This window comes from Delphinapterus leucas, chromosome 13 (genome assembly GCF_059928025.1).
Source record: "Delphinapterus leucas isolate spDelLeu-1000000601 "Yukka" chromosome 13, BTC_Dleu_Yukka2, whole genome shotgun sequence".
Classification (NCBI taxonomy): domain Eukaryota; kingdom Metazoa; phylum Chordata; class Mammalia; order Artiodactyla; family Monodontidae; genus Delphinapterus; species Delphinapterus leucas.
The window spans coordinates 12,100,218-12,113,465 of record NC_143141.1 but is presented as its reverse complement, the minus strand read 5'-3'; the positions used below and the strand labels follow the sequence as shown (position 1 = coordinate 12,113,465).

Sequence of the window (13,248 nt, the reverse complement as noted above, 5' to 3'; positions counted from 1 at the left end):
ATTTGGGGGGCTGTGGGCATTTGATGACCTATTCATTATATATTTATTTACATTATGTAATTAAAATTAGAAACACAAAACACAAAGTGTATTAGTTTAGATATTTAATATTAAATGTGTATGAAACTCCAAAGTATGTTTTTCAATTTGCTTATTTATCTTACAGATGCAAATATACATTTTAAAAAAAATATTTATTTAATTTATTTATTTGGTTGCGCTGGGTCTTAGTTGCAGCAGGTGGGCTTCTTAGTTGTGGCTCATGGGCTCCTTAGTTGCGGCATGTGTGCTCCTTAGTTGCAGTGGCGGCCTCCTTAGTTGTGGCTCATTGGCTCCTTAGTTGCAGATCACTAGCTCCTTAGTTGTGGCATGCAAACTCTTAGTTGCAGCATGCATGTGGGATGCAGTTTCCTGACCAGGGATCGAACCCGGGCCCCCTGCATTGGGAGCACAGAGTCTTAACCACTGTGCCACCAGGAAGTCCCGAACATACCTTTTTTGAGGGGGGGCTGCACGGCTTGCAGGATCTTAGTTCCCTGAGCAGGGATCAAACCCGCGCCCCTTGCAGTGGAAGCACGGAGTCCTAACCACTGGACCACCAGGGAAGTCCCCACGAACATACCTTTTTACCTTGGGTTTTTTTGCTTAAACTAGCCAGTCAGTTCCTGATCAAGACATTCTCAATAGTTACCACCAGTAGGAAACTTTATTTGCACAAAGTAAAAAAATAAAAATTTTCTACGGATTTTCAAATAACCATTCAAAATTTTCCAACAGTAGAAATGATCTTTATAGGCTCTAACAGCCTTTTGTTTTTTTCCTTTCACGGATAAAATGTGGTGCTAGCATTTCTCCTAACAATGCAGCTTCCTCGCCAACCTGCAGAACTTTCTTGTCTGGAGCATTTCACAGTAACAATAGAGCTGGCAGACCCTGGAGACTGGGGCATCTGGGCTGGCATCCGGGACCAGGACCCAGACTGTGAGGGCCACACACTGATCCCTGCAGGCTGCAGTGCCTTGGGTGAGGCTACTCACAATTGCAACACACCTGGGGATGCCAGTGGCCCTGCGCCTGCGTGGCTGCCCCGGGGGCTGAAGGGATCAACACTGAAACTGACCACATCAGTCTACTGCTTTACTAGCAGAGTAAGTGAGCCTCCTCTTGCCTCAGTCTGCCCAGCTGTGACATGGAGATAACAGTAGTACCTACCTGGTAGGGTTGTTATGAGGATTAAATGACTGCCAGGCCTGGCCACATAATAAGGGCTATCTATGTGTTTGTTAAAAAAAGTTAAAAGGTCGAGAGGCTCTAGAACAGACCCCCAAATCACATGCTTAGAGCCAGCCAGAACTGGATTCCTTCGTTCTGAATTCTAGCTCCCGCCCTCTCTAGACACGGGCCATAGCAGGCCCTCAACCTTTCCAGCCTCTGTTTCCTGGCCCATGCGTGATGATGGCACTGGTACCCACGTTAATGATGTACATATTAATGTACAGTTCACATAAAGTGCTTGAGACATAACAAGTGCTCAACCAGCAATGGCTGTTATGACCCAGCAGAGCCAGGACGTGAACTCAGGGGTCCTAAGCTCTGAGCTTATTCCCTGTCCACTGCCCGCGTCTCCCTCCTACGAGTCTCGCCTTCCCACAGAAAAGTGCTTAACTTCTTGGACTCTCTTCTAGAATTTTTTTTTTTTTTTTTTGGCCGTGCCACGTGGCATGCAGGATCTTAGTTCCCTGATCGAGGATTGAACCTGTGCCTCCTGCAGTGGAAGGGCAGAGTCCTAACCACTGGACCACCAGGGAAGTCCCTTCTACGATTTATTTGAAATCTTTCCACTCAGATTGTATTTTTCAACCCTCTAATATTTTTTTGTTCTTCATCTTTGGGCTCTCTGGAGTGGTTTTTCCATATCTTTAAAAAAACAATGTCGAGTGGTCAGAGCAATTGCATCGAGGGCCAGGCATCAAGGGAATTCCTTTGCAAAGGCACTGAGGCAGCCAGTGGCCATGTCTTTCCAAGTCTCAAGTAAGTACCACGCATCTTTCCTCATTCATATTTTATTAGGAAGCCAGATCGGAGAATTCATCAGTTATAAAACTTTAAATATGAAATGAATCACTCTTATCAAAGAGGTGATTCAGGTGGGAATACCAGATTTTTCTTAAGAGCAGAAGCAAAGGCAAATATGGCATTTTATTTTACAAATATTTAATAGTCATGAAAAAGGAAAAGAACTTTAAAAAAACAGCTTTGTGCCAACGTGAACATCCAGGAACTGCTGTGGAGATGGGGCTGTTAGAGCTTAAATGTTAAGATCATCCAGAAAAGTGACAGAAGTCATCTTTTATTAAAATAGAATATCTTTGTCTCTTTCCACCATATACATATAGATATTTTCTCTTTAAATAAATATATGTTACGTATTCTAAACGATGACTTACTTGACAACATTCACGTGGTGCTTTCGGGCCAGGGCATTGACTTGGTAAGGAAGACAAATACCAAAAACATCGAGTGTATGTGGGTTCTCATAAGGAGGAATTTTCAGGATTTGGGAATGTGTCTCAGCTCTCCTCACATGAGGACTTCTGAGTCTTCTGAGGAGTCGTCGGCAAATAAGAGTTCATCTGACGCTGGGCTCCCCAAGGGCAGCGTGCTGGACTGGGACCAGGAGACCCCATTCCTTACCAGCCTGTCCTCCAGTAAAACACCGTTCCTTCCCGCCGTCCCCGTCGCCGGGGCAGCAGAAGCCTGCTCTTCCCAGCCCTCGCTGACCCCGTTCAGGATGTACCTTCCCTCGTGAGGTCTGTTGTCATGGATTTCTGCGGTGACCACGCTGACGGTGGCACCGGGTGTGCAAGAAGCAATGACCAAGTCGGGATGGATGTTCACGTCCAGCTGAGCAAGTGCCGAGCCCTCGGCCGGGCCCTCGCAGCTCCCCGGAAACTGTGTGTTGACATAAATGATGTCGGCTTCGTCCTGAACTTCAGGCAGGCTTTCCAAGAGCTTTTCTAGCTGCAGCCTCAGCATTGAAAACGTGGGGCGGTTCAAGGGCTCAGCTCTCCAGCAAGAGTGCATGACTTCATACCTAGAAGCAAAGAAGAGTGTTATCTCCTGGCGCAGCACGCACAGCCCAAGTGCAATCCGCCCCTGCTTCTCCCACTCAGGTGGGAGTGGAGGGGCTGGGGGGAGGGGGAGGGGAGCGGGGGTCCTGGGAGCAGACAGGTGTCGGCGCCAGCTCCACACTCACCATCGTTCCAGGCCTTGGGAGGCTCGAGGAATGAAATCGAGAGGGGGGCTGGCGTGGGCAGGTGTGTGAAGAATAAGGGCAGTGCTGTGACAGCGGCAGGTGAGCCCTGGGCTGGGACAGCCCCTGATTTGAGGTGGCCGCAGCTTCGTGGCACGTGTAGGGCTGCTGAACCTTGGCCACCTGATGCTGCTCCGTGAAGGAGAAACGCTCTGGGGCCCCTGCTCTTCTCCGAGACTTCAACCTCCTCCAGTAAAAGTAATAACCGCTGACCTGTCACCGGCATTTACTATCTGACAGCCATCGTGTAAGGTACTTTTAGAGATACTAGCCTGCTTGGCAGCACGAGCCCACACACAGGTACTGTGATCCCCATTTTACAGAGGAGGATCCTGAGAGCGTGATGCTTGGCCCCAGGACGAGGGTGAAGCTGTGACCCACATCAAAGAGTGTCTGACGCCAGAGCCCATGTTCTTAACCACTGAGCAGCCCTGCTTGCCATGGGTTAGACCCTGACGGGTTTAGGTTCTACCTTGTGGGCAAGGGGGAACCACAGAAAGATTGTGCTTTGGTGCGTTCCCATGACCAGATGATAATTTTAGGAAAGTTGCTTTGGATGTCACCCAAAGGATGTATTAGGATCCTGGGGGGGTGATGAGAAGAACAAGACAGGAGACAGAGGAGCCTGCACTCCCCTGTAGGAAACAGGGACCCACTCGTTCACGTACATATACTGTGGATGTCACTGCGTCAAAGTTCCCACAAGTGTCACCACCCCCAGGCCCCGCCAAGCCCTGGCCCTCTATGGTCTGAGAGTACCAGCAGACCCCGTTTTATTGCACTTCGTTTTATCACACTCCAAAGATACTGTGGTTTGTTTTTTTTTTTACCAGTTGAAGGTTTGTGGCAACTCTGCGTCGAGCAGGTCTATTGGTGCCATTTTTCCAGGAGCATTTGCTCACTTGGTGTCTCTGTGTCACAGTCTGGTAATTCTGACAATATTTCCAACTTTTTCCATTATTGTTATGTTTGTTAGGGTGACCTGTGATCAGTGATCTTTGATGTTACTATGATAATATTTTTGAGGTGCCACACACTGTGTCCACGTAAGACAGCAGATTCAATCAAAGGACGTTGTGCGTGTTCTGACTGCTCCACCGACCGGCCATCCTCTGCCTCTCTCCTTCTACTCGGGCCTTTCTATTCCCTGAGACACAACAATAGTGAAATTACGCCAGTTAATAACCCTAGAATGGCTTCTAAGCGTTCAACTGAAAGGAAGAGTCACAGGTCTCTCACTTTAAGTAAACTAGAAATGATTAAACTTAGTGAGGAAGGCGTGTCAAAAGCTGAGACCGCCCAAAAGCTAGGCCTCTAGTGCCAAACAGCCCAGGTGTGGATGCAAAGGAAAAGTTCTTGAAGGAAATTAAAGGTGCTACTCCAGTGAACACATGAATGATGAGAAAGCAAAACGGCCTTAACGCTGATGTGGAGAGTCTGAGTGGTCTGGATGGAAGATCAAACCAGCCACAACATTCTCTTAAGCCAAAGCCCAATCCAAAGCAAGGCCCTACGCAGTGGTTGAGAGTCCGCCTGCCGAAGCAGGGGACACGGGTTTGTGCCCCGGTCCGGGAAGATCCAACATGCCGCGGAGCGGCTGGGCCCGTAAGCCATGGCCGCTGAGTCTGCGCGTCCAGAGCCTGTGCTCTGCAACGGGAGAGGCCACAACAGTGAGAGGCCCGCGTACCGCAAAACAATAAAAACAACAAAAAAAACCCAAAACAAAGCAAGGCCCTAACTCTCTTCAGTTCTATGAAGGCTGAGAGAGGTGAGGGAGCTGCAGAAAAGAAGTGTGAAGCTAGCAGAGGTTGGTCCATGAGGTTTCAGGAAAGAAGCCGTCTCCATAACAAAAGTACAAGGTGCTGGTGTAGAAGCAAGTTATCCAGAAGATCTAGTTAAGATCATTAATGAAGGTGGCTACACTAAACAACAGATTTCCAATGTTGACAAAACGGCTTATTTTGGAAGAAGATGCCACCTAGGACTTTCACAGCCAGAGAGGAGAAATCAATGCCTTGTTTCAACGCTTCAAAGGACAGGCTGACTCTCTCGTTTGGGACTAACGCAGTTAGCAGGCGACTTTAAGTTGAAGCCAATGCTCATTTACCATTCCAAAAGTCCCAGGGCCCTTGAGAATTATGCTAAACCTACTCTTCCTGTGCTCTATAAATGGAACAACAAAGCCTGGATGACAGCACACCTGTTTACAACATGGTTTAATGAACATTTTCAGCCCACTGTTGAGACCTACTGCTCAGAAAAAATGGATTCCTTTCAAAATATTACTCCTCATTGACAATGTACCTGGTCACCCGAGAGCTCTGATGGAGATGTATAATGAGATGAATGTTGTTTTCATGACTGCTAACACGACATCATACTGTAGCCCAGGGATCAAGGAGTAATTTAGATTTTCACATCTTATTATTTAAGAAATATATTTTGTAAAGCTAGAGTTGCCATGGATAAGAGAGTCCTCTGATGAATCTGAACAAAGTAAATTGAAAACCTTCTTGAAAAGATTCACCATTCTAGATGCCGTTAAGAACATCTGTGATTCATGGCAAGAGGTCAAAATATCAACATACACAGGAGTTTGAAAGAAGTTGATTCCAACCCTCATGGATGACGTCGAGGGGTTCAAGGCTTCACTAGAAGTAACTTCAGATGCGGGTGGAAGAGCAAGGGAACCAGAAATAGAAGTGGAGCCTGAAGATGTGACTGAACTGCTGCAATTTTCACCTGTGTTTTTTTTTTTTTGGCTGCACGGAGCAGCTTGCGGGATCTTAGTTTCCCATCCAGGGATCAACCTAGGCCCTCGGCAGTGAAAGTGTGGAGTCCTAACTACTGGACCGCCAGGGAATTCCCTGAATTGCTGCAATTTTATGATGAAATTTTAATGGATAAGGAGTTGCTTCTCCTGGATGAGCAAAGAAAGTGGTTTCCTGAGATGGAATCCACTCCTGGTGCAGATGCCGTGAAGACTGTTGAAATGACAATAAAGGATTTAGAATATTACATAAACTGAGTTGATAAAGCAGCAGCAGGGTTTGAGAGGACTGACTCCAAGTCTGAACGAAGTCCTCCTGGGGGTAAAACGCTATCAGACAGCATTGCATGCTACAGAGAAATCGTTCATGAAAGGAAGAGTAGATCGATGCAGCAAACTTCACTGTTGTCTTATTTTAAGAAATTGCCACGATGACCCCAGCCTTCAGCAGCCACCAGCCTGATCAGTCAGCAGCCACCAACATCGAGGCAAGACCCTCTACCAGCAAAAGGATTATGACTTGCTGAAGGCTCCGGTGATGGTTAGCATTTGTTAGCAATCAAGTGTTTCTTTAAAAAAATATTTATTTATTTGGCTGCACCAGGTCTTAGTTGTGACATGCAAACTCTTAGCTGTGGCATGTGGGATCTAGTTCCCTGACCAGGGATCGAACCCGGGCCTCCTGCCTTGGGGGCACAGAGCCTCAGCCACTGGACCACCAGGAAAGTCCCCACAGAGTGTTTTTAAAATTAAGGTATGTACGCCATTTTCTAGACATAATGCTATTGCACACTTAACAGACTACCGTATGGTAATCATAACTTTTATATGCACTGGGAAACCAAAAGATTCCTGTGACTCACTCTACTGCAGTGCTCTGGAGCTGAACCCGCAACATCTAGGAGGCGCGCTTGTACTGGGGGAAGGAATGGAGGGGAGGGGGACCCTGAAAGACACCTGCTGGCTGTGGGGACCCAGTGGGATAAGAAAGAACAAGGTGGCGTCCGCGTGTCACCCTGGAGACGAGGAGACCAAGGGCCGGTGCCACGAACCACAGTGGCTGCATCTGGGAGGCTGTGAGTTCGGCCGAGGAAAGGTCCTCCGGAGGTGATGCGAGCACCGCCCAGAGCGGCCTCTTGGGTGATGGGGACCTGGTCATCCAGAGGTGGGGGTGATGCTGTAAGAAGAGGTGGCCCTCAGCGGGCAGGACCGGGGAGCGGGGCTCCAAGCACACCCTGTTATTTCCATTGCTGTATTTCTCAGGGTTGACTGTAAAATGACAGAGGGGCAACCAAACACAGGAGTCAACTCATCTCCACTAAGGTGAGACAGCAAACAGAGGTGCTCCAATATATCTGCCTCAGTTTTAAAAGAAAAGACCCCAGATATGGAAATGCAGAGAGCTCTCTGTCCTTCGCCAGTATCCAGACTCAGAGGGGACCTGGGGAGCGGGCTTGGCTCACCAGAGCCTCTGCGAGCCCGCGGTGTGAGGAACCAGCCTGGGGGTGGGGACCGCGGAGCCGCTGCTTCCTCAGGCTTTTCCCCAGCCTCCCTCCCCCAGCCGCAGGGCATTGCTGACACTGCAGCTCTTTCACCTAAAAAACCACCTCTCAAAAACCGACTCAGCATTCCCTCGTCATGGCTCTACACGCAGCATCTAAAACCACAACGTGACACAGCTGAGACCTTGCTAAGACCCCAGATAATCAACTTCCCCTGGAGCACCGAAGAAACCAAGAAAGAAACAGCCACAAAAGTCTCCATTCAGTATTGTTTGACAGAAATGGCTTCCTCATTTGCAGAAGCAAACGTTTCATTCATGTGTCCCTTTCAGAAACGACCGTGAAGCCTCAGATCTAATTGAATTAGGATTTTATGATGTTTCTTTTAAAGGGCTTATGATTTCTGTGTCTGTTCTAAATGTTATAGATTTACAACCATAACCACCACCACCACTACCACACCCCTCCAAGCAGTGTGAGGCTCTGATCAAAAAAAACTTTCCTTCTGTTTGGCCACGGTGGATCTGGGAGGCCCATGTGCAAACTGACCGGGGCCTTCTCACCGGTACGAGGAAGCAGGGCCAGAGTGTGAGTGTGGGTGCGCGTGTGTGGAGTCCTGCACAGGCCCACCTGCCTGAGCAGCGCGGCCCGGCGTTCCACGGCGGAGGCCACGCAGGCCCACGGTCCTGAAATGTTCTTGCTAAACATGGTGAGAATACCCCTCTCCAAGCCCATGACGCCTGTTACGTTGGGGACAGACTCATCATTAGGAAGGTTCAGATCACCAAGCTAGAGGCAGTGCCACAAGAAATGATTTTTAAAAAGTCGGCAAGGTGTTTGGGAGGGGATCGAGTTGTAAAGATGCTATTAATCACGGGCACTATATGTGACACTTAGCGTGCGTGCTTCCTGCAGGCTGGGAACTCCACACACTTCTTTGTTAACCCTCCAAATACCTCTGCAGAATACGTGACTATACTTTTTTGGTGGCTGATCACGTGGCACGGAGTGGTCAAGTCAGCTGCAGTGGCCACAAACGTGGCTAGTTAGGAGGCAGAGCCTGGCCTCTCTGACTCCAAGTCCCAGGCCTCTCCCCGTACTGTCCACCCCGAAGAGAGAGGGGCCTGTTGGGATGGGAAGGGCACTGTGGTCCTGCACGCTGGGAGCTGGGGGGAGGTCTCACGCTGGCTGAGTGTACTGTCTCCCTGGGATAGTTTTTTTTTTTTTAAACAATATTATTATTATTTTTTTAATAAATTTATTTATTCATTTAGTTATTTTTGGCTGCGTTGGGTCTTTGTTGCGGTGCGTGGGCTTCTCATTGCGGTGGCTTCTCTTGCTGTGGAGCACGGGCTCTAGGGGCATGGGCTTCAGTAGCTGTGGCACACGGCCTTAGTAGTTGTGGCTCACTGGCTCAGTAGTTGTGGCTCGTGAGCTTTAGAGCGCAGGCTCAGTAGTTGTGGTGCACGGGCTTAGTTGCTCCACAGCATGTGGGATCTTCCCGGACCAGGGCTCGAACCCGTGTCCCCTGTGTTGGCAGGCGGATTCTTAACCACTGCACCACCAGGGAAGTCCATCCCTGGGATAGTTTTAAAACATACATTTCTGGGCCTGCTCTGTACCGAGAGAATCACAATCTCCAGGCACAGGGCTGAGGAATCACATTCTTAGAATATCCCCTAAGCAATTCTGATGACCAGCCTGAAAGCAAAGCCACTGGCTTAGTTTTCTAAATTTCCTGATTCAAGATATTCCTGTGATTGGTTTGTTTAAGATGCTGAATGAAAAGAGAAGCATGACTGCTTCAGAAGAGGGCAGAGAATTATCCAAGTACCTCAGGCATTGTAAAGTCGGCCTATTTATCTATAGGATATATAGTCATCCCTCGGTATCCATGACAGATTGGTTCCCAAAGCCCCAGCGGATACCAAGATCTGCAGCTGCTCAAGTCCCTTACAGTCAGTTGGCCCCCCCGTATCTGTGGGTTCTGCATCCACCCATACAGAGGGCCGACTGTATTTCCCAGAGGGGCTTACAGAACTTCAGAACACGTGCGGGCTCACTGGAGATGTGCACACACCGCTTCCCACACACCAGACATCTGCGTGGGTCACCTTCTGCCCACACCCGCCTGGCTGAGTGTCCCCACCCACTATGGCTGTGTGTCCCCCAGGTCTTTGCAGGGTGCCCCGACATGAAGAGCAGCTGACTCACAGTTCATCCAAGCAGTCCTCTGGCTGTTTCAGCCTGTGGCCGTGCAGAAGGTAGTCATATATTTCGTGGTTCTGGACTCCGGGATAGGGGGTCATTCCTCGTGTGGCTATTTCCCACATGGTCACGCCAAATGCCCACTGAGGACAAAGCGACAACGTCAGGATGCAAGTCTTTTCAGAAAGGCTGAATGGACTTTTTCATCGGGAAAGGTCATTTCCTTAGAGCCCCGGCAGTCATGCACAAAGCTGACAATTATGTTTGAGATACGCTGCTCTCCCAAAACGGCAATAACGTGGGGTCGGAACGTCACAGTTCCCCATTTTTACTAAAGCTGTTTGGGAAATGAGACAAAGGCAGATCTAGCCTTGTGTCACATCAGTGCTCTGTTTAATGTTCTGTTCCTACTGTTGTCGGCAAGTGTTTTCTTTTCCTGATCTCTGGTTAAGGGTATCCATACACAGTACCTTTTATACAGCATCCTAGTTCCAAACAGCCATGGGATGAATTCATTTAATTTAATGTGAACATGAAATATCTTAGTTGCAGGCAATGAGTCACTATACTGCAGCAGAGGAAGGAGGAAATAAATTAAGGGCCTTTGCCATCCTCTGAATGTCAGGCTACTTCACCAGAATCTAATGTTCCGCCTGAATTAAAGCATCTAGCGATAAATAAAGAGAAGTGTGAGCATGCCCCAATCCTCAGTTGATCAAAGAGTAAGATGTCCTGCATCACCAGCTTAAGTCATCTCTTTCAGCAGGCCTTCATCTTTGCAAGGCGGGGCCCCAAATCAAAACTCTGTACGTACGTACCACGTCACTTTTACTGGTGTATACTCGGTCCGCGAGACTCTCTATGGCGATCCATTTCACAGGCATCTTAGCGATGCGGCCCTGGCGGTAGTAGTCGCCACTGTAAATCTTCTTAGAGAGGCCGAAGTCCGCGACGCAGACAGTCATGTCATCTCGCAACCTACAGAGAGAGACAGAGTGAGTTCATGTCCTCAGCGGCCTCAGAGGCAAAGCCTGAAATCACAGGTCTGCACCTGATGCAGCTGAAAACATTCATGATGAGTAACCAAAAGACAGAGACCCCACAGCCTGGGAGGGTCCTGCTTTGGGACCAATGGCAGAGCAAGTGAGGGGGAACCAGATGAGTTATAACTTTCTACGCTTCTGGTCTGTGTGGGAATCTGGACCAACCAGGGCACCTGGGCACAGAGGATGGAGCCACCTGGAGGAACAGAGGGGCACGGGAGTAGAAAGATAAGCAGCTCCAAGCCAGGGCCCCCTGGTGGACTTATCTAGAGCCCAGTAGCCTTCCTGCCTGACGTCTGGAAGCAGCACTGGCTCCATAGATTAAGCTGCCTGACAGCTTGGGGGAGGTGGGGAAGCATGTGCGGTGCGCGGGGGACACTGGACTTCCTGCTAAGACGGTGCCAGGTGGTACCTGAGGAATTAACTGGAAAATTAAAGGAATACAATTGCATTTACAGCCCAAGCAGTTAAAATTGATCTTAGACAAGAAGGAGAGGACGAGGGGGAGGAATGAGTGGTCTGGATGTAGGGAGACTACCTTGTCCCCGTTTGCCTGACGCTAACATTTTAAACTAAAAGTCCCACATCCTGGGAAATCCCTCAATGCTGGACAAACCGGACAGCTGGTCACCCTACCTCGTGGGAAAACCATGAAAGAAATGTTAAGGGGAAGAAAAGGTTTTCATGATTCTCCCTCCATGGTAGACAAATTATTTAAATAAAAAACAAAACCAAGACCCTTCTGGGTTTTCAAAAATGAGGTGAAAGTGACAGAGGGCCGGGTGGCAGGGTTGGTTAGGAGGAGGCAGGGGACAGGCTCCACTGTCACATCTCCAACGAAGAAAAACGAATAACGGCAATACATTTAAGGAACACTCTCTCTTCTTGCAACAGTGAATTTCCAATCAAGAAATAGTTATTGTTTTTGAAGATCTACAGCAGATAATGGCTGTTGAAGCAGACTGAAGAGATGGGGAAGGTGAAGTTCGAAGTTCTTGCTTAAGCCCTTGTCTCTCTGCTGCAAAAAGAAAGCTATGGTGTAGTCAGGACAAAACTACTTCACAAGGCAGTATCATGAAAACTCAGGGACAAAACCATTATGAGTTTCATTACTGTCTTCATGGTCAGCTGACTTATATGTAACTCTGGATCCAAATAAGCTGATGGCAGTTGGGGAGGATCCCAGAGTTCACACCTAGCGCTCCTAGCTGAGTGAGAGTGTGAAAATAAAGAAGTAGTCACACATAAACACACTACTATATAGAAAATAGATAACTAATAAGGACCTACTATATGGCACAGGGAACTCCACTCATTACTCTGTAATGGTCTATATGGGAAAAGAATCTAGAAAGGAGTGGATATATGTGTATGTATAACTGATCACTTTGCTGTACACCTGAAACTAACACAACATTGTAAATCAACTGTACTCCAATAAAAATTAAAAAGAAAAAGAAGAAGTCCCAGGGGAGTTTTGGAGGCCAGCCAGACTCTTAGAGGCAGAGGTAGTGAAAACCCTCAAGCAAACACCCAGTCATGTGTCAGGGCGGTAGAAACCCCATCTCCAGAGCCTGCCACACTGTCACCTCCCAAGCCTAATCTTCCTCCATACTTTAAAATCAACAGGCCACCCCACAGGCCCACAAATATCTACCACCATGAGGTCCAACCCACTCCAGGATGGGCCAGGGCTCTTACATGCAGTTTCGAGCAGCTAAATCTCGATGAAGAAAGTTCCTGTTGCTCAGATACTCCATTCCCTGGGCAATGTCCACCATGAACTTCAATAGTGTCTCCAGAGGAATATGCTAGGGGGTGGAAGACACAAGGAGACAGATTATTATTATTATTTTTCTGGCCACACCATGTGGCTTGCAGGATCTTAGTTCCCTGACTAGGGAATGAACCCGGGCCCTGGCAGTGAAAGCGCAGAGTCCTAACCACTGGACCACCAGGGAATTCCTGAGAGACTATTATTATTATTTTTTTTTATAAATTTATTTATTTATGGCTGTGTTGGGTCTTGGTTGCTGCGCCCGGGCTTTCCCTAGTTGCAGCGAGCAGGGGCTACTCTTTGTTATGGTGCACGGGCTTCTTATTGCAGTGGCTTCTCTTGTTGTGGAGCACAGGCTCTAGGCACGCAGGCTTCAGTAGTTGTGACACGCAGGCTTCAGTAGTTGTGGCACGCAGGCTTCAGTAGTTGTGGTTCGTGGGCTCTAGAGCGCAGGCTCAGTAGTTGTGGAGCACAGGCTTAGCTGCTCTGCGGCATGTGGGATCTTCCCAGACCAGGGCCCGAACATGTGTCCCCTGCGTGGGCAGGCAGATTCCTAAGCACTGCGCCACCAGGAAAGTCCAGGATTATTTTTTAAAAGGAAACCAAGTTACTTCCATTTGAGGGGGTGAAATGAT

The 13,248-nt window shown here is 48.4% G+C and overlaps 1 protein-coding gene across 1 annotated transcript in view; it reads right to left on the bottom strand.

Moving 5' to 3' along the window:
* Positions 1 to 13,248, bottom strand: part of MERTK (MER proto-oncogene, tyrosine kinase) — a 115,048-nt gene continuing 101,800 nt past the window's right edge. Inside the window, exons 16-19 of the mRNA XM_022599070.2 lie at positions 12,538 to 12,647; positions 10,612 to 10,771; positions 9,800 to 9,936; positions 1 to 3,094 (exon numbers count right to left, since the gene is read on the bottom strand). Coding sequence (XP_022454778.2) covers positions 2,581 to 3,094; positions 9,800 to 9,936; positions 10,612 to 10,771; positions 12,538 to 12,647 — 921 coding nt within the window. The 3' untranslated portion in view covers positions 1 to 2,580. The remainder of the gene's footprint in view (positions 3,095 to 9,799; positions 9,937 to 10,611; positions 10,772 to 12,537; positions 12,648 to 13,248) is intronic.